Raw genomic sequence first — 25,079 nt, 5'->3', positions numbered from 1 at the left:
TCCGGAGCCTCATAGACGAGTTCAAAAGTGAAGTATTTAATGAAACAAAGCAAGATATAAGTAGAATAGTTAGAGAAATGCTAACCACCGCCCAAGAAAAAACAGATGGTGGAATGGAAGAACAGAAAAAAAGGGAGAATTGTTTGATGGAGAAAATAGAGAAAACATAGAATACATGAAGCAGGTTCAAAGACATTACCAGGAAACTAAAAACTCTTTTGAAAGCCAGCATAATAGCTTGAAAGAAACTAAGGATAGATTATCTGAACTGGAGGACAGATTTGTAAGGTGGGAGCATGAAATGAAAAACTTCTTAAAAATAACAAGAAAACAAACAGCAATAATACAAAGACTAGAAGATGATAAGAGGATCTATAACTTAAGAATTAAGAACATAGAAGAAGTAGGGACTCAAACAAATGAACTACAAAAGCTATTCACAGAAATAATCCAGGAGAATTTCTGTAATATAGCAAAAGGTAAAGATACTCAGATGTATGAGGCATACAGGACCCCAGCCACCTGCAACCCAGACAGAGCTACACCCAGGCATATAATAATCAAAATTCCAGAAATCCAATATAAGAACAGAATATTAAAAGCCATCAAAGAAAAGAAACAGATCACTTACAAGGGAACACCCATCAGAATTACAGAAGACTTCTCAGCACAAACCATCAAATCACGAAGAGCATGGGGGGAAATAATTCAAACTTTGAAAGATAATAACCTCCAGCCAAGATTGATATATCCTGCACAACTGTCCCTAGAAATTGATGGAAAAACAAGGTGCTTCCAGGATAATGAGGAACTAGGTGAATTTGCAACCACCAATTCAACTCTGCAGAGATTACTGCAGGATATTCTAAAAATGAAAAATAGCAAGATTCTGGAAACAGTGGCAGAGAGGCCACAATGAATGGAGCAGAAAGCAAAATGAAGAGGACAAACTGACAACTAATGACAGAAAAAGAGCTCAACAGAAATGAGGCAGAAAAGGTTGGATGGTAGGAATAGCCATTTTGGAGAAAACAAGACATCATAATAGCTAGTGCTGATTTAGTATTCTCTTGTTTTGAAGTCCCATCAAGCTTTTGTTCTTCTGTTTCTATCGGTTTTAACATGTTGTATCTTATTGGATTTTATTATATGTGATAATATAAACAAAAACTTTTATAGACAAGGAGATTATACAGAAACCATTGTTCATTTTCTGTTAGTTGATTCTAAATGCCCTGTAATACTGTCATTCTCTTGAATGGTTTTATGTTGTCTTGATATGTTTGATACTACAGTATATGGTTATACCCAAAGATTTTAAGGGAAGAGACACTATGATAACTACTACCATGTCGAGATTGTCTTGTGGTGAAACATTATTTTGCTTAAATGGCTATGTTTTGACCTGTGCTGATTTGTTGTTATGCCCCCTTTTTATCTCAATCTCCTTTTTATTATCTACTTTTTCATTTTTATCCTTTTAATTAAGGGAAAAATAAAAAATAGCAGGATAAATTTTAGTAACCCACTTTGATTTCCTATTAACTTGATTTGAAACTCTGTATTGCTCTCACCATCTTGTTTTGACTGATTTTCCTCTATTCTGTTATGCTTGATAGTACCAAGTTTGAAAGTATAGGCAACAACTATGAAGACAATAAGATTCATTGTGATGCCCATTCTAGTTTACTATTATCTTTTGAAGTCCTCTAATGTCTCCAATGTTTTGATTTTATTGGTCTTATTCTTTACTGTTTTGTTCAATTTTATTGTAACTGATGATATAGGCAACTCTTTTTAAGATAGCAAGAGGCGGTATGGTAACCATTGTTGATCACCTTGTATTTTGTTTTTACATTATGTATTATGTCCATCCTTTTGATTTGACTGACTCTGTCTTGGTATGTCACATTTGGTTTTACTTTCTTCAAAAAAATTAATAAGAACTGTGGAGTAATAAAACCCAAAATGTGTAATTATCGTTGTACAAAAGAAAGGAAAAGAAAGTTCTCTAAAAGATATAACTGCATATATATTTAAGTGTATAAGATAGATAACCATATTACTGAGTTATGTTGGATCATTGAACAAAACTGTTTGCACTCTCACTGTTTGAAGGTCCCCTCTATATGCTTTAATTTTGTAACTTCAACAACTATTTCTAAGATGACAATATTTAATTAACTAGTGATTTCCTACTGTTTATTTTTTCTGAAAGTCTGTATAACTTGTACCCTTTTTCTGTTTTTTTCTTTTTTCTCCTTAAATAAAATTTAAAAAAAATTTATTTAAAGAAAGACTACACAAAACAGAAAATGGGTAGAAATAATACATACTTTCAAAAAAATAAAACAGTAAGAAATCACTAGTTGATGATTACATATTGTCCTCTTACAAATAGTTTTTCAATATACAAAAGTGAAACATATAAAGTGGGGATTCAATCAGCAAGACTGAAAACAGTTCTGTTCAATTACACATCAAAAACTTGGTAATATAGTTATCAATCCTACACACTTAAATATACATCCAGTTATCCATGCATTAGATCAGTTCTCGTAAACTGTTATAGGTTCTGTGCATACATGAGTCTTAACATTTATTTCTATCGTTTCTATTTTAGAGGGAGAAGCAAAACAAAACAAAACATATTCCTATAAATACACAAAATGAAAAAGATATAAAATGATTGTACAAGGAGTTCTACCATGGTTGCTGTGTTGTCTCATTATTTTCAATAGAATTAGCTATATCATCAGACAGTATATTTGAATATAGCAGTACATAACAATATTAATAAAAAAAACCTTGTAGATAGTGTAAAACTTCAAAAACAGGTAGTAATCAAACAAGAATGGGTATCATAGTGAATCTTGTCATCTTCAGAGTAGTTGCCTATACTCTCAGACTTGATACTATCAATCATAACAGTTTTGAATAAAATCTGTTAATACAAAATAGCAATCAAACAAACCAGATTGAACTAAGATCAGTCATGATAAAACAGTATAAGTGATACAGGGCTCCAGATTAAGTTAATAGGAAATTAAAGATGATTACTCTTCTCTATCCTGATAATTTTGGGATAGCTTTTTGTGCCCTCAGATCTGGTGCAAGTAGACAAACTGGGAAAGAATAAAATCTATTTAAGCAGAGCAGTATGATTAATATGGGTTTTAAATTCTGATACACTAATAGCAATATCTTCTGCCATCTTTTTAAAGACTCTTCCTTCCCTTTCACTCACCCAGGGTGCACTGTGCATTTTTGCACCCTCAGTTTTTAGATTGGAGGGGCAGCCTGCTATTTACCTAAGTGTCTCTGAACCTTCTCACTCCTGGACTTGATCTCTAGTTGTATTCCCTTATGTATTAAAGCCTGTCTTTCCAATCTGTCCACAAATGCTGGTCTAGTTGCCCCTATTTCTCTCTGGTTCCCTGTCATATAGAACATTGTTTTCACGTATTTGATTTTTGGTCCATATACCCTTTTCCAGGTTAGTTATATTTCCTATAAAGAGCATCTCAGTGGAACCTACTTCCTGATCTACTCTGCCTGTGTTTCTCTGTTTTTTTAAGTGTATCAAGGTCATCTATATTAGACATTATAGCCAACCTACTCTGCTTCATTTCTTTTTCTGCCATTAGTTGTCTGCTTTTCTTCTTCATTCCACTTTCTGCTCCATTCATTGAGGCCTCTATGCCACTGTTCCTGGTATCCTGGTACTTGTCTCTTTCTCTAGAATGTCCTGTAGAACACTCTGTAGAGTTGGATTGGTGGTCACAAATTCCCCCAGTTTCTCTTTGTCTTGAAAGCATCTTGTTTCTTCATTAATTTCCAGAGACTGTGTTTTAGGTTACATCCATCTGAGCTGGAGGTTATTTTCTTTTTGGGCTTGGAATATTTAATTCCAAGCTCTTCTTGATTTGATGCTTTGTGTTGAGAAGTCTGCTGTGATTTTGATGGGTTTTCCTTTATAGGTAATCTGCTTCTTGTCTCTGACAGTTTTTAATATTCTGCTCTTATATTGAATTTCTAGGATCTTGATTATTATATGCCTGGGTGTAGCTCTGTTTTGATTGTAGGTGGCTGGAGTTCTGTATGCCTCATAGATCAGAATATCATTTCCTTTTCTTATGTTTGGGAAGTTTTCCTTAATTATTTGTGTGAATAGCCTTTGTAGTTCCTTTGTTTGTACCCCTGCTTCTTCATTCACATTCTCTATTCTTAAGTTATACATCCTCTTGTTGTCTTCTAGCCTTTGTATTGTTACTGCCTGTTTCCTTCTTATTTTTAAGAAATTGTTCCTTTCATGATCCCACATTGCAAAGCTGTCCTCCAGTTTGCATAATATATCCTTAGTTTCTTTCAAGCAATTTTACCAGCTTTCAATAGATTTTTTTCTTTCCTGGTAATCTCTTTGAATCTGCTTCATGTATTCTACATTTTCTTTATATTCTTCATCAAACAATTCTCTCCCTTTTTTGTGCTCCTTCATTCTTCCATCTGTGTCTTCTTGAGATGTGCTTAGCATTTTTTATTAATCTACTTATATCTTGCTTTACTCGGTTAAATATTTCACTTTTGAACTTGTCTATGAGGTCCCAAAGATATCTCTTTATGTCCACTGATGCCATGTCTGATATTTCATATTTGCTGTCCTCAATCTCTTTTGTATTTACCTTTCCTAGATCAATGTTCTCAGTGTTGGGGGCTGGGGACTTTTTCTTGTTGCTTCCTCTTCTCATATTTTTTGTTTCTTCCATACAAGCATATAGAGGAGGTCCCAGTCCCTTTCTTTGTTGGTTATAGTTCTGAAGCACACTGGCTAGGTGATCCTACCCACTCTAGTGTACTATTGAGGTGCAAACAGGGGCAGCATATGCTGTCCCCTCCCCTTCAGGTCAGTCAATCTGCTGAGGCTTTCACTGTGTTAGTGTGCACCTGTGCATAAGGAATTGGTTTGGGGCAACTTATTGGGTCTCAGCCAAGGGTGTGACAAAGCCAAGCATATCCCACCAATCTCATTTGGGAAGACAACAACTCACTGAAGTCACTGCTGTTACTTGTTCTTGCCACTTCTGTCTGATTCCAAATGTTGTCCCGTTGGAATGACACCCTTTTCCAAGGAAGGGTTTTATTGCTGGCACTCACTACAAGTTGATGCAGGTCCCTTGCCAGCTCTGTTATCTGCTCTGCTCACCAACCTCTGACTTCAGTGTGACTGCACTTCAGTGTGACTGTGGTTCGAAAGAATCAGAGTGATGAGAATTAGGGCAGACGGATGAATCATGGCCACATGAGTTCAGGGACTGCAGCAGTAGCACCGAATCTTAGCTCAATAGTAGCACCAAGACTTCAGATTTGACTGGTTCTTTTACTTTAGTTTCTTCCTGGGTCAAGAGGACTCATCTCCCTCTGTCCGAGATTACCCACACTGTGTTATAGAGAAATGCTAAGCACCACCCAGGAAAAGATAGATGGTGGAATGGAAGAACAGAAAAAGAGGGGAGAATTGTTTGATGGAGAAAACAGAGAAAGCATACAGTACGTGAAGCACGTTCAAAGGGACTACCAAGAAACTAAGAAGTCTATCCAAGACTGGCATAACAGCTTGAAAGAAACTAAGGACAGACTATCTGAACTGGAGGGCAGACTTGTAATATGGAAGAATGAAATGAAAAACTTGTTAAAAATAACAAAGAAACAAACAGCAATAATACAAAGACAAGAAGATGATAAGAGGATCCATAACTTAAGGATTAAGAACATAAAAGAAGAAGTATGGACACAAACAAGTGAACTACAAAAGCTACTCACAGAAATAATCCAGGAGAATTTTCCTAATTTAGCAAAAGGTAAAGATACTCAGATGTATGAGGCATACAGGACCCCAGCCACCTACAACCCAAACAGAGCAACACCCAGGCATATAATAATAAAAATTCCAGAAATTCAATACAAGAACAGAATACTAAAAGCTGTAAGAGACAAGAAACAGACCACTTACAAGGGAACACCCATCAGAATTACAGCAGATTCTCTGCACAAACCATCAAATCACGAAGAGCATGGGAGGAAATAATTCAAGCTTTGAAAGATAATAATCTCCAGGCAAGATTGAGATATCCTGCACAACTGTCCCTGGAAATTGATGGATAAACAAGGTGCTTCCAGGATAAAGAGGAACTGGGGGAATTTGCAACCACCAATTCAACTCTACAGAGAGTATTGCAGGATATTCTAAAAAAAGAAAAATACAAAGAACCCAGAAATAGTGGCGGGGAGGCCACAACGAATGGAGCAGAGAACAAAATGAAGAAGACAAACTGACAGCTACTGACAGAAAAAGAGCTCAACAGAAATGAGACAGAGAAGATTGGATGATAGGAACAGCTATTTTGGAGCAAATGACATCTTAATAGGTAATACTGATTTAGTATCATCTTGTTTTGAAGTCTCATCTAGCTTTTGTTCTTCTGTCTCCAATGGTCTAAATAGGTTGTATCTTATTGGATTTTATTATGTACGATAGTATAAGCAAAAACCTTTTAAAGACAAGGAGATTATACAGAAACCATTGTTCATTTTCTGTTAGTCGATTCTAAATACTCTGTAATGCTGTCATTCTCTTGAATGGTTTTACATTGTTTTGATATACTTAATGCTACAGTATACGAAGTTGTACTCAAGGATTTCAAGGAAAAAGTCAATATGGTAACTACTTTTGGGTCGGGATTATCTGGTGGTGAAACACTATTCTGCTTAAATGGTTATGTTGTGATCTGCGCTGTTTCGCTGTTATGCCCTCTTTTATCTCAATCTCCACTCCATTATTTACTTTTTTATTTTTATCCATTTAATTAAAGGGAAAAAAATAGCAGGATATATTATAGTAACGCACTTTGACTTTCTATTATCTCGATTTGAAGCCCTGTATTATTCTCACCATCTTGTTTTTGACTGATGTTCCCCTATTCTGTTTTGCTAGATAGTATCAGGTTCGAAAGTTTAGGCATCAGCTGTGAAGATAATGAGATTCATTATAATGCCCATTCTCGTTGACTTTTATCTACTTTTGAAGACCTACAATGTCTCCAATGTTTTGGTTTTGTCGGTTTTGTTCTTTACTGTTTTGTTCAATTGTATTATAACTAATGATATAGGCAATTCTATTAGAGATAGCGGGAGGCATTATGGTAACCATTGTTGACCACCTTGTATTATGTTTTTACATTATCTATTATGTCCACCCTTTTGACTTAACCAATTCTGTTCTGTTATGTCACATTTGGTTTTACTCTCTTCCAAAAAAGCAATAAGAACCGTGGGAGCAATGAAACCCAAAATGTGTAATAGTCATTGTACAAAAGAGAGGAAAAGAAAGTGCTCTAAACTATATAACTGCATGTATATTTAAGTGTATAAGATAGAAAATGATATCACAGAGTTTTATTGGATCATTGAACAGAACTGTTTGCAGTATCATTGTTGGAATGTCCACTCTACAAGCTTTAATTTTGTGACTTGAACAATTATTTCTAAGATGGCAATATGTAATCCATTAACTAGTGATTTCCTTCTGTTCATTTTTTTTGTAAATCTGTATAACTTGTACCCTTTCACTGTTTTTTTTCTTTTCTCCTTAAATAAAATTTTAAAAATATATATTTCAGTAAAAGTAACTTTTTATAAAGACAGTATTTTTTATAGTTTCACATTTGTTGACCCTTTGAAGTTTAACATGTCATGTGTTTTTCACTCATGTCAAATTCTCTTCATGATGCTTTATTTTCAGAACTGCTTTTTCTGAAACAAATCTTATATAAGCAGTCATGTGCCTAACTTTTGTTGTTTTTCTTAGTGAAAGCTAGTTAAGAAGGAAGATATAAGCATCCAAAAAACTAGTTCAAACATAAGGGCTTCACAGAATGTGGAGTTAGAAACAAGGTAAAAAGCAAGTACTTTCTTGGCCTTTTGGTGTATTTCTTAACCTACACTCTACTAACACTCCTAATAATTAGCCTCTACCCCAGTTTTGGCTCCCATATTTGACGGCTAAATTCTCTGTGTTTTTACCCACTTAATCATAGTTAGTTCCTCTAAGTGTCCCAAACATTATTTTGTACATGGCTTGGCTTTAAATGCATAGATCTCAATTCCAGCACTACATGATTTCAAGGCTCAACACATATTAAAACCTGAGACTTTCAATTCTTAAGAGAGTCTTCGAGGTACTTGACTGACGATAGATTCAACCTACCTAGCCAGTGACCATCATTACCCAAATCTCTTGGCCAGGAGACAAGATCAGATAGAGAAATGACCAATGTAAATGTGCTTCCCACTGTTGCTTCAACGATATCATTAGAGTCCCTCAGAAAGCCAATAACCTGCACAATATGTCAGTTACAGACTCAAAATGGAAGAAGTTAGGTAAAATGCAGGATCTTGGTAGCATTGGGTACATGAGGCCCCTTCCTCATCTCTGAAATGCTCTGCCCCAAAGAAAAAGTAGAAGCCCATGAGTCAAGCAATATTTTTCAGATACAAAGTATCTCCCTAAATATGACATTAAATTTATATGCCATCTCTCCTAAAAGCCAAGGAAGTTTTTAGAAATATTAGTAAGGTGTTTCCAACTATTATCTTGTCACTGGATTTTAAAATTTTTTCTTTTAAAAAAGCACTTACAAAGAAGCTAGGAAAACAATTACCTAAACTACTCAAAGTGGTAAGATAACTAAAATTAATAAAATCCTGTACTATATTATGACTCCCCCACAGGTACAGATTTTTGCTTTTGCTACAACCACAGACCCTGCCAGGTCTGTCAGCCTAGAATAAGTAGGAAGCCTCTGAGGCGCTGGGATCTTGGGGGCACTTGTAGTCCTGTATTCTCTCACCTCCCTTCTTTCTTGGTCTGTACAGAGTATCCAAGACTTTCTGACCCTGAACCTGAACTACAGGATACAGGCCAGGTAGCTGGACTAGAGTCTGTTCCTTTTTGCTGTGCCTGTTTTGCCAGGGTCTCCCTGAGTGCTTTCCAAATTCTTGGGTTCTGACCCACCTGGCCCACTGAAATCTCAAAAACTTGTCTCTACACACATACATCTCCTCCATCAGTTCTCAGACCCATTTCTTGTATCACATTGCACACTTTGAACTAATTCTGGCAGCTCTGGATCTGTTTTCCTGCCTATATTGTGATACTTTCACATCCACCCCTATCCAACTATCTCAAGCCCTTGGGATGACCAAAACCTTTATATTCAATGCAGCCTATCCTTCCTCTACCCAGATTGGCTGAGCATGATGGTGCAAACCTGTAATCCCAGAATGTGGGAGGCTGAGGCTGGAGGATCACCATGCATTCAAGGGCAACCTAGACTATGTAGCAAGTTCAAGATCAGGCTAAACTACATAGTGAGATCCTATTTCCAAAAACATTCCTAGTTTAATGAGATTTTAATGTACTTTGTGTAACCTTGAGTCTTACTTAAATAAAAATTAATTAAACATATTGGATAGATGAATGATGGAATGCAAATTAAGATACAAAATATTAATAGCGCACACATTAAAAGTCTGCTTTCATCTTTTGCTCCATGAATATATGTGCCACTGAGAGACTATTTTTCTGTGATTATTAAATTTTAAGAATGTGAAAAAATTGAGAACTGTTAAACTGAAAAAATCTGTTAGTCAAACCAAGAGAATTAATGAAAGACTGCTGCATCAATTTACTAGGGCTACCATAGCAAAGTACCATGGACTGGTAGATTCAGCAGCAGATATTTATCTTTTTCATGGTCCTGAAAGGTAAGCCTCAAGGCAAAATTGCTGAAAGGTTTGGTTCCTGATGAGGCCCTTTTCCTGAGCTGACATATGCCCTCCAAGACTATGTGTCTTCACATAGTCTCCTCTGTGTCTAGATTTTTAGTGTCTCTGCTCAAACTTTCCCTCTCTATTAGGACACTAGTTATATTGGGTTAAAAGTCACCCTCATGGCCTCATTTTAACTTTAATCATTGCTTTAAAGATCCTGCCTCCAAATATAATCATGTCTTGAGCTACTGATGATCAAGGTTTCAACATACTAACTTTGGAAGGACATATATCTGTTCATTAGGTTTGCCAAGGAATAATTTTTAAATTAATAATTATTAATCAAGCTGAATTTTTAATTATAAAGAAAACACTGCATCAGTAACTTCAATGATAACCTGCTGAATCCACACAACAAACATCAAAGGTCTGCATCTTGCCCAAAAGATTATCAATTCCATTTGCTTGTGTAGCTATCAGAGGTTGTCCTCATTTACAATACGTAACAGACTTCCGGGAGAACATGGCGGACAGATAACAGCAACTACCGGAGGCTCTCTGAAAGACTCGGCTCAGAAGCCAGGAATAGTGCGGACTAAGGAGACATAAGCAGGTGGAGATATGCTCTGCTGACTCAGGAACGAACTGGGCTGAGAGAAACCAACTTGGAATGCAGTCCTGGTGCTAAAACAGGAACAGAAAAGCCTCGGTGTGGAGGCTGGACCCCACGCCATTGTAAGCCGCGATTTGGGTTTCCCGCCGCACGGCAGCTGGCTGTCTCTACAGTGGCTCGGCAAGGAGAGAGACGCGCAGAAGCTCTGAGAACGGCAATCTGCGAACGGCAGGGAGGCGTGCACTGACTTGTGGTGAGGTGAGTGAGAGAAACTGACACTCCACCACAGTTTGACTCCAGCAGAGGACTTTCTGGGCCCGAGCAGTCCTGCGGGAGCAGGGCGCGGTGGCGACTCCAGCCACACATCCCCCTCTCGGGCGGGATTGGTGAAAGGTGCCTGGCCTGCGTGACGCTGCCGGAGGACCTGGTAGGCTGTCCCAACCCAGATCCCAGAGCCTGACGGTGGCCGGGAGGGGAGACGCGTAGGCTGCCTGGTCCGTAACTCCCTGGTGCACAGCGGTGAGCGGGAACACCTAACTGGCGCAATTCGATCAGGCTGTGGCTGACTGGGAGAGAAGCTGGGCCTCTTATATAAGCTTGCATATATAAGGAACAGAGAAAAAGAGGCAGCATGGGAAGAGGCAGCAACAAGAAAGGCTCCTCGGCCCCCAATTCTGAGAAACAGGCAATAGCAGACACCACACCAATACACATAAGGCACCATATAGAGAGCCTCATAGACCAATTCAGGAATGAAGTTATCAACGACCTGAAGCTAGAAGTATGCAGAATAGTTAGAGAAATGCTAAGTACCACCCAAGAAAAAACAGGTGGTGGAATGGAAGAACAGAAAAAAAGGGGAGAATTGTTTGATGGAGAAAACAGAGAAAGCATAGAATACGTGAAGCAGGTTCAAAGGGACTACCAAGAAACTAAGAAGTCTATCCAAGACTGGTATAACAGCTTGAAAGAAACTAAGGACAGACTATCTGAACTGGAGGGCAGACTTGTAATATGGGAGAATGAAATGAAAAACTTCTTAAAAATAACAAAGAAACGAACAGCAATAATACAAAGACAAGAAGATGATAAGAGGATCCATAACTTAAGGATTAAGAACATAAAATAAGAAGTAGGGACACAAACAAGTGAACTACAAAAGCTACTCACAGAAATAATTCAGGAGAATTTTCCTAATTTAGCAAAAGGTAAAGATACTCAGATGTATGAGGCATACAGGACCCCAGCTACCTACAACCCAAACAGAGCAACACCCAGGCATATAATAATAAAAATTCCAGAAATTCAATACAAGAACAGAATACTAAAAGCTGTAAGAGACAAGAAACAGACCACTTACAAGGGAACACCCATCAGAATTACAGCAGATTTCTCTGCACAAACCATCAAATCACGAAGGGCGTGGGGGGAAATAATTCAAGCTTTGAAAGAAAATAATCTCCAGGCAAGATTGAGATATCCTGCACAACTGTCCCTGGAAATTGATGGAAAAACAAGGTGCTTCCAGGATAAAGAGGAACTGGGGGAATTTGCAACCACCAATTCAACTCTACAGAGAGTATTGCAGGATATTCTAAAAAAAGAAAAATACAAAGAATCCAGAAATAATGGCAGAGAGGCCACAACGAATGGAGCAGAGAACAAAATGAAGAAGACAAACTGACAGCTACTGACAGAAAAAGAGCTCAACAGAAATGAGGCAGAGAAGATTGGATAATAGGAACAGCTATTTTGGAGAAAATGACATCTTAATAGGTAATACTGATTTAGTATCATCTTGTTTTGAAGTCTCATCTAGCTTTTGTCCTTCTGTCTCCAATGGTCTAAATAGGCTGTATCTTATTGGATTTTATTATGTACGATAGTATAAGCAAAAACCTTTTAAAGACAAGGAGATTATACAGAAACCATTGTTCATTTTCTGTTAGTCGATTCTAAATACTCTGTAATGCTGTCATTCTCTTGAATGGTTTTACATTGTTTTGATATACTTAATGCTACAGTATACGAAGTACTCAAGGATAATAGTAACTACTTTTAGGTTAGGATTATCTGGTGGTGAAACACTATTCTGCTTAAATGGTTATGTTTTGATCTGCAGTGTTTCGTTGTTATGCCCTCTTTTATCTCAATCTCCACTCCATTATTTACTTTTTTATCTTTATCCTTTTAATTAAAGGAAAAAAAATAGCAGGATATATTATAGTAACCCACTTTGACTTTTCATTACCTTGATTTAAAGCCCTGTATTACTCTCACCATCTGGTTTTTAACTGATGTTCCCCTATTCTGTTTTGCTGGATAGTATCAGGTTAGAAAGTTTAGGCATCAGCTGTAAAGATAATGAGATTCATTATGACGCCCATTCTTGTTGACTTTTATCTACTTTTGAAGACCTACAATGTCTCCAATGGTTTGGTTTTGTCAGTTTTATTCTTTACTGTTTTGTTCAATTGTATTATAACTAACGATATAGACAATTCTATTAGAGATAGCGGGAGGCATTATGGTAACCATTGTTGATCACCTTGTATTATGTTTTTACATTATCTATTATGTCTACCCTTTTGACTTGACCGATTCTGTTCTGTTATGTCACATTTGGTTTTACTCTCTTCCAAAAAAGTAATAAGAACCGTGGGAGCAATGAAACCCAAAATGTGTAATAGTCATGGTACAAAAGAGAGGAAAAGAAAGTGCTCCAAACTATATAACTGCATGTATATTTAAGTGTATAAGATAGAAAATGATATCACAGAGTTTTATTGGATCAATGAACAGAATTGTTTGCAGTATCATTGATGGAATGTCCACTTTACAAGCTTTAATTTTGTGACTTCAACAATTATTTCCAAGATGACAATGTGTAATCCATTAACTAGTGATTTCCTACTGTTCAATTTTTTTCTGTAAATCTGTATAACTTGTACCCTTTCCCTGCTTTTTTTTTCTTTTCTCCTTAAATAAAATTAAAAAAAAAAATACAATACGTAACAAGCTTGCTGCATTTATGAAACTGCTGTTCCATTGTTATACCCTGAAAATCTGTTTGCATAAATTCCTTCCAAGTGGATGGTGGAGTGAAATATTTTGCCATATGTATATTCCTTCTGATTTGGCATTCCAAGTGAAGATTAAAATAGTATAAGTATGAATTACCATTATAAAAAATTTTAAGCAATCTGAGAGCAACTCTTTAAAGATTGCAAGTATATGTCACATAATCTGAAAAAAATGAAACTGCATTAAAATATTTGTTATTTGTGGATAAAAATTTACATTAAAAAAACTATAAACTTTAATTGAAAGAGAACAAGTGAGCCTAGCTTGGTGGCACATGCTTGTAATTCCAGGACCCAGGAGGCTGAGGCGGGAGGATCCTTTCAGGTTGGAGACCAGCCTGGATTATGAAGTTAGTTCAAGGTCAGCTTGAACTTCATAGTGAAGCCCTATCTCAAAAAGACCAGGAAAAAAAAGGTTAAGAGGACAAGTGAGATAAATATTGCCAGGAATGCAGACTGTGTTGGCCAGTTTTCTGTCACCTTAAGAAAAACTGAGCAAGTCACCTTAATAAAGATTTATTTTGGTTCAGTTTCAGAAATTTCAGTTCATGATCACTTGGCTCTGTTACTCTGTGCCTGTGAAAGTACAGTATATTAGCACAGGATCATGCAGTTCAGGAAGTTTTTCACTTGTTGGTGCCTAGGAAGAAAATAAAGGAGAGGAAGAGGTTAGCGTCCCAATATTCCTTCAAACACAGACTCCAGCAATCTAAATATCTTTCCTACACTCCACCTCCACACACAGGTAACAAAACCTTCCACACTTGTGTCCTTTGGGAGACATTCAAAAACCAAATGATAGCACCAACAGAAGCTCACAAAATTATATCAATAATTTATTATATATCAAAGAATTATTCATGGCCAAATATATGGAGGAAAAAAGAAAGACAAAAATTAATAAGCATTAAGGTAATAGATAAAATAGAGATAGCAAAATAAAATTCCTAATTGTATAAATGAGATGCAGATTCACTAGTAAATGAATAATGTTTTATTTTATTTTTTGAATAATATTCTTGAAAAACAAAAATTACTTTAAAATACTGAAATTATATACTGATGGGATTTTTTTAATTTTATTTTAAAGAGGATAAAATTAACCATAGCAAAACAGAACAAAACAGATCCTAATAAAACAATGTAAGAGGCCCAGATTTCAAAGCAAGACAACAGGAGATTTCACTGTCTATCATACTCTCTCTTGCTTTCTTCTAAATAATTGTCCATATCTTCACATACAATGAATTCATACAAAACAAAATAGTATAAAACTGATCAGAACAGGATGATGAAGGCATTTTAGGTCTTCAAAACCAGACAACAGGGAAGTCAACAGTGGCTGCCATAATGTCGCTTGTTCTCTTCAAAATAGCTGTCCATATTTCTGTATATGTTAAAGTTAAATAATACAAAACAGAATAAAATCACTGTGAACAAAGAATAATAGTATTTCTGGATTTCACATCATGACACTATAGAATCAGCACTTCGTACCTTAGTGGCTCTTTTTCTTCAAAGTAGCTGTTCATTTCATTGTGCATTATATAATCAATTCTCATAAACTTTAGGAGAAGTTCAATACATGCATGAGTCTCTACATGTAACCTACTGATAGGAGTTTAAATCACCATTGATAAGATATGTAAAGAAGTGGAAGTAAATTACAAATATTATGACTGTGAATTATAAAAGTGCATCAAATATATTTTCCTTTCTGAAAGGAGTTCTTACAGGATGTTTGGTGGAATAAAGATAAAACAAGGAAAAATGATATTAAAACTAAGTGTTAACTAAGCTATGTATTTGTTGTGATTTTATAAAAAAATATAATGCTACCTTTAAAAGCATAGATTTGTGGGTTTTTTAAAACTTTTAAATCACTGTGAAGAAATCTATCGTAATCAGACCAATACACAAAACATCTGAGATTTATAGAGTCTTGCAAACATTTCCTCCAAGGTGCAGAAGTACCATTAAAAATTTAAATCATTAAGTATGCAAAATGGTTTAGGTGTTTGTCTTTTTTTTCTCTCTGCCAACAGAAGATAGCAGTGAGATGCAACTTCCAAAATAGGAAGGATCATCCAAAATAAAAAAGTAGATGAGAATGGTCTCTTATATTTGGCAATTCACTATTTATAAAATACCTATGATCTTAAAGATTTGGTAGCAAGTAAATATGGTAATAATAATTAAAATAGAAAGTGTTTACTAATGGATTACTATGTGTCAGGTAGCATACTAAATAGTTTATATTTATTATCTCATGTAGTTTCCAACTCAAAAATCTGTTAGGTCACTACAGTGGTCAGAGAAAAATAGGTGAATGATAACCCTAACCTGTGACATCTAATCCCAGGACATAAACTCTTTGAAGTCACTAACAAAGCGAAGAGGACCCAAAGCTTGTTTCTAGAGAGGTCATAAAGGAGTGCTAGAAGCATGGAAAATTAAATTTAGAACACAAAAGATACTTTTAAAAGTCTTCATCATTTTCTTATTTATTCAACAAATATTTATCGAGTACTCAAATACTTTGTTCTAGGCACCCAGGATCCAGCAAGTAACAAGAAGAAATATCTATCTTCATGGGGTGTGCATTTACTTGAAGAAACCTACTATATGAAAATAAATCATTTCAGTTAATGAGAAATACAAATGCATACCTCCATAAAAGCCCTCTCTCTTTGATGAACTAACAAAAATTAATAGGATAATTATCTATCTTGTGGATAGATAGATAGATAATCTTTTCTCTTCTTTCTTTTCTCCTTTCCCCTATCCCAGTTATTCTTTCCTCTTGAGCAGTTTCTTCCTCTTTCACTTGCAAAATATCTATTTTGGATCTTATTTACTCTTTCAATTTTTTACAATAGGGAGATAATATGATATTTACACATGGAAATCTGATTTATTTCACTTATGAGTAGGATCTCAAGTTGCATGCATTTACTTGTAAAAGCCTCAAATTTATCCCTATTTCTAGCTGAGTAATACTCTGTTGTATAAAATTACCACATCTTTTTTTATCCATTCCATGGTTGATGGGCATTTAGGTTGTTTCCAAGAGTTAGCATTTACAAATTATTTTACTATAAACATGATTGCATATATATCACTGTGGCATGTGTTTTCAATTCTTCTGGGAAAATACCCACAGGAGGAGTAGTTGGATTGAATGGGACTTCCAATCCTAGTTTTTTGAGGAACCTTCACACTGATTTCCATGGTGGTTGTACCAGACTATACTCCTACCAACATTGGAGGAACATCCCTTTTTCCCCATAGCCCCTCCAGCATTTGTTATTGTTTGATTTCTTGATGACAGCCATTCTTTCTGGAGTGATACATAATCTCAGAGTTGCTTTAATTTTCATTTCTTGAAAAACCAGTGATGTTGAACTTTTTTTCATTTATTCACTTTTTGGTCTTACTTATCTGAGAAATATCTATTCATTTCAGATTCCATTTTTGGATCAGGTCTTTGAAATTTGGGTTTGTTTTGAAATTCTGTATCATTAGTTTTATTCTACTTTTGTTTCTAAAATAAAAAAATTAAGAAGCCCTCTCTCTGACAAATAGTGATACAAAAATATCTTGGTGATGAGAACACATCATCCCAAAAAACTAGAGGAGCATTCCAGGCAGAGAAAAAGGCAAACTTAAACATCTAAGTATTGTGTATTCCAAGTCCCAGAGAGATGGAAACTGAAGAGTCAGATATAAAAAAAAAAAAGAGTGTGTGGATAACTGGAAAGGAGCCTGAAATGGCTAAGTTTGCTTTCTTATGTCTTTTGGAGAAAAGAGTTAATTTCAAATTTGGGAGAACAGTATTACTAGGTGATTCATACGTTTCTTATCCAGATTTATCCACATTGTTAACATTCTAACCCATTTTTCTTATCTTGTTCTCTTCATATGTATGTGTCAGCTCACAAATGTGTGTTTTTCAACCATTTCAGAGAAAATTGCATGAGTCATAGCTTTCAATATCCTAATCTCCCATTCAAAATTTTTTGATTATTGCAAAATACTGATTTTAAATTCCATAATTCCCTCCATATTTATTAGTAGTTTTTTCCGTTGTACTACAGGCAAAAATCCTTGCTTTTCTCCCATCTGATTATTTATTTTCACCATGGATTCATTGATTTGTATTTTTGCAAGATCTTTAATTTATTAATGTTTTTAATGATTCAATATTCAACTTTTCCCAATCTTGACCAGCAAGAGCTCCTTTAATGTAGCTTTTTCATTTAATTAGCATAATTTTAATTATCACAGAAAACTAGTTGTTTATTTGTTAGAGCATTCATTTTTACTTTCCATCATAAAAATGCCCAACAGAATTTTCTACCATAATGGAAAGATTCCACACCTGTGTAATTAATATTATAGCCTCTAGAACCACATGGCTACTGCATACTCGAAATATAGCTAGTGAGACTGAGGAACTGACTTGTTCATTTATTTAATTTTAAGTAGTGTCATTTTAAGTTGCCACAGAAAGCTAGTGGTTACTATATTGGACCCCATTGTAACCTGGCAAAATAAGATATTCTAGGATTATCTATTACCTTCCCTGCTTCAATAAAATCAACAATTTCTTCAAGGAATTTTGATTTCTTTTAACAGAAAATGATTTAAAGACTCAGTTCTGCTATACAGGCATCATTTCTCCTAGACTCTTTCAATAAACAAAGATAGATAGATAGATAGATAGATAGATAGATAGATAGATAGATAGAGATATAAATATCCAGTTATGTATATACAAAAATATACTAATATATAATTTTTTTGCATCATGAGTTAGTACCAATAACCCCAATTCTAGTCTTTCTCTATAGAGGTCTTCCTCACCTTCTCCCATTTTATTTTTCTGTATCTTTTCTTCCATTGAGAATCTGGCTTTCAACAATATCCTCATTTATTTTTCATCTAAAGTTTCATTTCTTCTTTAATCTTTTAGTATATTTATGCTTGCAATACATAAATACATCCATTTTGGGAAACTAGTGCATGTACGTATGACATCTTGGTCATTTTTACTCCCCTTGCTTTCTCCCCTCCCTTCTACTCTCCCTCCTTCTCAAGATCTACATCCCATCTCCACAGCATCTAGCTTCTTATTTCCTAACATCTCTCTTTTATCTATTTATTTTATCTTCAATTCAATCACATCTACAAATGATTGTTATGCAAGGTCAATTCAAATATGTGCAAGTTCACAATTCAATGTTCATAACTCAGGGATTTATTGTATTACAATGCATATTAGTGGAGCATGCTACTGGGTGTGTGTAGATGGGTCATAGAGGCATGGAGTTGGGTAGTATATATGGTCCCCCACCAGTTCTTCTCTGGGGCTGCTCTCCTTCTCTGCTCACTCCTTAGCACCATGAACTAAGCAGCTTTGCTCTGCCACACCCTTTTGCCATGATGTTCATGCCTGGGAAGTAGTTTACTATAGACATAATTGTCCTAAGTTGTGAGCTATATTAGATGCTTCCTCCTTTAAATTGTTACAGTGAGGTATTCTGGCCAGCAATGAGAAATCTGACTAATACACATAGGCTTAATGGCAACACCTAAATTAAGTATTTATCAAGTACATCCTAAATGTCAGTGAAGATTCTAAGGATATGACAATGGACACAAATTCTTTGAGTTTTTACCCCTGTAGAATTTAATTTTGGGGAGTTAACAAGATTTAGGTTTATATCCTAGCTGTGTTCTCTGATCATCAGCAAATAAATTCTTACAATGTTGGTTTTCTTTTCTAATAGCATAAACAATTTCTCTCATTGATTCAACATGGTAGAAAGGGTGCAGGGTTTACCTCTATTCTTTAAAATTTCACTGAGGAAGAGAAAAGGAATAAACTGACAAAAATAAAAATTATAAGAGAAAATAAAACAGCCATGAACTTTTGAAACCTAAAAAAAATGGCCAAATGATAGCAAATGTAGCAATTCAGAAAGCAGAAACAAAAAAGAAAGTGCAAAAACAGATTGAGTCATGCTGTAGTGTAGTAGACTCAGCAAGTTTTTTATGCAAAAGTTCACCTCATAGTACATTTGTGCTGCTGTAACAAAGTACTTGGGACTAGGTAATTTATAAAGAACAAAAAATTGTTTTTCATCAGTCTACAGGACAGAAAGACCAAGATGGCAGAAAACTGAAGGATGAAAATGTTTAATGCTACGTGAATCTGTTTTTAAAGGATTTTAATCCTTTTTACAAAAGAAGGGCTTTCATAACTTAATAATGTATTTTCCTCTCTTTTTTCTTCTTTCTTTCTTCTTTTCTTTTTTCTTGCCCTAAACTCACAATCTTCCTGTCTCTGCTTCCCAAGTAGCAACCTCACCTAAAATGCATCATCTATTTAAACTATCATGATGGCCATAATTTCAATGTATGAAGTATGGAGGTAATTCAAACCATACCAATCAAGAGAGCCAGTAGTATAGACTTTATTGTCATGGAGTCTCTGTCACAGCTACCCAACTCTGCAGCTGCAATGCACGTTTATGGGCATGACTATGTTACAAAAACACTTTACTTATATAAATAACAGCATTTGGAAAGGAATGGCATATTATGTTTTAGGTAGATCACAGCTTCCAGACCATGTTGTAACACTTGAGAGATGGAGATACAGCTCTGAAAACAGCAAAGCAAGATTAAATGCATACACAAAAGCCAAAAATAAATAGTATACACCTTTTACCCATCCATTGTAATGAGAAAGTCCCCACATGATGTTAAAAGACTAAAAAGCTATTTATGTGGAAAGCTAATTTCAGAGGTTGATGAATTCAGAAACAAGTAAAGACATTTGTGAGATACCTTTATAAAAAAATACTAACTTAATAAACACTTGTACACATGTGGGTGGTAAGACTTAGAAAAGAGGTTGAGACTTTTTTGGTAGATTAGTGGGTCTCACTGTGGAGAAACTAATCAGCTATGAGAAAATGTCCATAGATACTGAGACTAGATGATCTCCCAAAAAAGATCCAGAAAGAACTTCCCACAGACTACCAGTTTATATCATTCACACAATCACAGTGTTTAGTCTCTTTTCTATTTGTTCTATCTTAAGTAATCCAAATCTTAGGAAAGACAGTAATTAAAATTAATGGAGTGGAAATTTAAAGGAAAAGAAAAGGAAAATCCAAGAAATTAAATGGGTAACCAAGAAAGTTTCAAAATGTAAAATTAATGAATTCAGAAAAAGAAAATATTGCATCCATAAAATAAAAATAGGAGACTGAAAAATAAAGAACATTTAGAGAACAAAATAAAAGTTCTGAAAGTTAAAAATATAAAATAAATGAAGAATTCAACAAAAGAGTTGAAAAATACAGTTGAGAAAATCTACCAGAAACTAGAATGAGAAAATCAAAATTATTACAGGATTGCACAAGGGATTCTGTCATACTTATTTCAGATAAAGAGAACAGAGAATATTCGTGGCATTGCATATAATGCTGTAGTCAGGGGTTGAAAGGAAGACAATTACATGAAGGACACAGAATTTATAGTATTATTATATTATAGTTATCCAAAGAGTTAAATACAAGAAATGCAGGAAATCTGTCTACACACACTAAAGGCCTACAGATTATAGCTAAGGGTCTGGATCCCAAAGAAATGTCCTGCATGAGTCTAGCTGAAGACCTAGAGCCCCTGACAATGTCTCCCACAAGTCCAACAGGAGACCTAGAACCCACAAGAATTATTCATGTAATTCTATTTCATAGATATGCACTGGAAAGGTCCCAAGGTCAGCAATGGAAGCTAGAAAGTCTATACCTAGCAGGGTGAAGGATTGATCTTTGCCAGTAGACTGAGGGTTCCACACTGCAATCAGGAAGCAATGCTTAAAGTGCAGCCTCCCCTGAAAAGTACCACAGCCATCCTCAGTGACAATGATGTCCCATGCTCGCCTGACAATGAGAACAGCTGAGTTCATAACAGGAAGCCAGAGTGACAAGCTATTCCTGGAGATTGAGCAGCACACCATCTTCCCCTCTGGAGCCAGGAAGCGATGCTCAACATAAGGGCCAGAGTGAACCACAGCCATCCTCAGCAGCAGTAAGGCCCTAAGCTCCTCTGGTGATGAGAACAGCCAAGTTAGTATCAGGAAAGAAGCTCAACAAGCTTCTCCAGAAGAACCCATGACAACAGGAGAACCAATAGCACCAAACAACAACACTTAGGAGAACCCACAGTGCTACCCTTTCCTCCCCCAGCATCCTTTTTATGCTGACAACAGTCTTCAGCTGGGCCATCTACACTCTGCACCATGCTGATTCAGTTCAGCTCATGTTTAAGTTGTTCATCAGTTGTAATTCACAACATATAACTTTCATTTATTTTTATGAAATGCCCCAATTTTCGAGAAACAAAAACAAAATTATTTATAAATTTAGTGCCCTTCCCTTTTACATTGAGGAAAAACCTCCAGGCAAGCAAGAAAGAATCATTCACATCACCTTTGATTCCTTACAACATGTGTTAAGCACATTATTAAAACCAGGAAAACACTAGCAAGTTGGTTTTTCCTGTTCCAAGCAATTTAAAACAGGTTCAATAATCTCAATACAATTCATATATACATTCTCTATTCTTTTTAGGAGGATTTCATCAAGGCTTGTAAATCTAGGTTCATCTGTGCCTGGGAGTTACTAGAATTCATTCTCTCCTGTCATAATCCTAGGGATTTCTGGCAGATATAAAAGGGCCAATAGCTGCACAGGGATAGATGCCTCTAGCTATCTCTTTTACACACTTTCAACCTATTTCCTGTATCAGACCTATTGTTCACTACTTTCAGATATCTGATGACTTCAACTCCTGTACCTTTCTGATGTGCCTTCTGTTTGAGTTAAACATTAAAGACATTTTGGACATTAATGCACCAATTACTACGATCAGTTAATTTCCAAAATTTTCAACAAAGTTATGAGATGGAAAAGGGCTATAGTTATGCATAGATATTTTGTGCGAAGAAATGAAAAGTCATCTTTTAATCTTACATAGATATGGAATCCTCAGATTTACAAGTTCACCCAAGGTAAAGGGCAAATGTAGATCCATAGAAGATTATTACTTTTTCTTAAATTAGAAATTGTCATAGACCTTCAGAAACTTCCACACACTGTTCAATCACTCTCCAGCACAAAGGTTGACTTTTGATCTCCATACTGAATGCAGGTGACCAATCTGGCTCACCAAGCTCTCACTCTATAAACAATTTCTGCATCTAAATCAGATCTTTAGAATGTAGAATTATAAATAAATAAATGTATTTTCATAATTCCATTGGTTTGTAACAGTCAAGATTTCTAGAAATACTTTTAGTTCTAATTTTAAAGTAATAAAGACATTGTAATCAGGGAAGATAAACTGATCAGTGGATATCTTTGATGCATGAACTCTGACACACCTGTTTCCTCTCTTTAAAAACTTAGTAATCAGTAGTCACAGCATCAACAAAGAAATTCAGAGAAACACAAAGTGTCTGCAATATATACTGGATATGACACACTTTGATCTAGGGACTGCTTCTCTATCACATGCAAGCTTGCAAGGTGACAAAGCATTCTTTTTCTTGATATAGAAAAATAACAAGACTGATTTTATCAACAGTTGAAAAGTCAAACACTCAAGCCTGCAATTCAGACAGATCATTTATGCTACTAAAGCAAAACCTATAGATGCTGCAACAATGAGGTGGATGTCCCAAATGCCAGGAGATACTATTGTTAAAAAAATAAAGAAATAAAAAGCCAGACATGGTGGTGCACTCCTTTAATCCCAGCACTTGGAAGACTGAGGCAGGTGGATCATTGCAAATTCGAGACCAGCCTGTGCTACAAAGTGAGCCCAAGGCCAGCCTGAACTGCATAGCAAGACCCTGCCTCAAAAAAAGGAAAAAGAAGGAAGGAAAGAAAGAAGGAAGGAAGGAAGGAAGGAAGGAAGGAAGGAAGGAAGGAAAGAAAGAAAGAAAGAAAGAAAGAAAGAAAGAAAGAAAGAAAGAAAGAAGGAAAGACAGAAAAAGAAAGAAAGAAAGAAAGAAAGGAAAGAAAGAAACAAAAAAAGAGAGGGAGGAAGGAAAACAGGAATGAACAAATAAAATAGTTATATGGTCATTTGAAGTTTCTGTCTTCTACTCAAAAAAGAGAGACACACCTTGTGTTCGATAGCAAAATTTAGAAGAAAAAAAGGCATATTCTAGTATATCTTCCACTAGTGAAAGCAACAAACAAGTTGCTTAAAACAATAGAACTGAGCTAGGAGCCTGGGGTTAGATTTCAGTAATAGATTGTATGCCTAGCATGTGCAAGGCCCTGAGTAAGTAAAATCTTTATTACAAGATCATAAGACTCCCCACTAGAGCTTAGAGCCACTCTGAGTTCAAGGAGCCCAATGAAGTTGCAAATCTCAAATAATACAGTGTAATTGACTCCAGTAGTTGAAGAGATCTTACCAATTCTTTTTGAGCCTCCCCTAAGAATAGTGTCAGTAAGACTCAGATAAAGTTGAACTTTAAAAATAATTTTGAAAGCTATGTCCAGCACCTTCCTTTCATTGCTTGCTTCCATAGCCAGTCAGGACCCCAGCAGCCAGAATGGTGCAGCAAATCAAAAGCAAAAAGGCCTTTGAGCAAGCTTTGGGTGGTCCAGGAGATAAACTGGTAGTAGCTGATTTCTCAGCCGTGAGATATGGGCCTTGCAAAATAATCAAGCTTTTCTTTCATTCCGTCTCTGAAAAATATTCCAACACGTTGTTCCTTGAGGTAGATGCGGATGACTGTCAGGAAGTCACTGCAGACTGTGAAGGCAAGTGCATACCAACTTTCCAGTTTTTTAAAAAGTGTCAAAAGGTGAGTTAGTTTTCTGGCACTAATAAGGAAAAGCTTGAAACCATCATTAATGAATTAGTCTAAGTGTGTTTTCTGAAGAACATAACCAGCTATCAGCTGTTTAAGACTTTTAATTTTTTGATTTACAAAATGGATAAAGTATGGAAACTATACACTCAACTGCCATCTGATCATAAATGACAATAAAATACTAATTCTGTTTGTAAAATTTTTCAAGGGATTCATCTTTTAGAATTTTGTTATCAATTAAGAACATAGAAAATATTTAAATAAAAATGCAAAGTTATGATTTGTCTGTTTATAATTTTCATTGATGAAAAATAATAGCTGCCCTTCAGGATACCATATTTGAAAGACTGTATGTACATATTTATATTAATATTTTAGTGGAGTTTTCAACTTTAAAAAAAGGGCTAAAGGTTTTATCTAGAAATGAGAGAGAGATTCCATGTATGTGTGTGTGTGTGTGTGTGTGATCTATCTCTGAGTGCATTTTAGTGTGCTTTGACAAGGTGGAAATGGATAATTGTTTTTGCTTCTTAACATTTCAATGATATTAGAGTGCTTTCTCTTTAAAGTACTTTATGTACCATATCAACCTTTATTTGAATATCAAGAGTGTTTTTAGAAAGTATTCTAAACATTGGAAATATAG

General features: G+C 35.5%; 1 protein-coding gene across 1 annotated transcript; it reads left to right on the top strand.

Annotated features, from left to right (window-relative positions):
• Nucleotides 1–24,169: 24,169 nt before the first annotated feature.
• LOC100722837 (thioredoxin-like) lies at nt 24,170–24,433 on the top strand. Its single transcript, XM_063233363.1, has one exon. The coding sequence runs from the start codon at nt 24,170–24,172 to the stop codon at nt 24,431–24,433; it is 264 nt and encodes an 87-aa protein (XP_063089433.1).
• Nucleotides 24,434–25,079: the final 646 nt, after the last annotated feature.

The sequence above is a fragment of the Cavia porcellus genome, unplaced genomic scaffold (assembly GCF_034190915.1).
Source record: "Cavia porcellus strain 051 isolate PalLab524CR breed Dunkin Hartley unplaced genomic scaffold, mCavPor4.1 scaffold_22, whole genome shotgun sequence".
NCBI lineage: Eukaryota > Metazoa > Chordata > Mammalia > Rodentia > Caviidae > Cavia > Cavia porcellus.
Note: the sequence above shows the minus strand (reverse complement) of the source record. Positions and strands in the feature narration are given on the sequence as shown.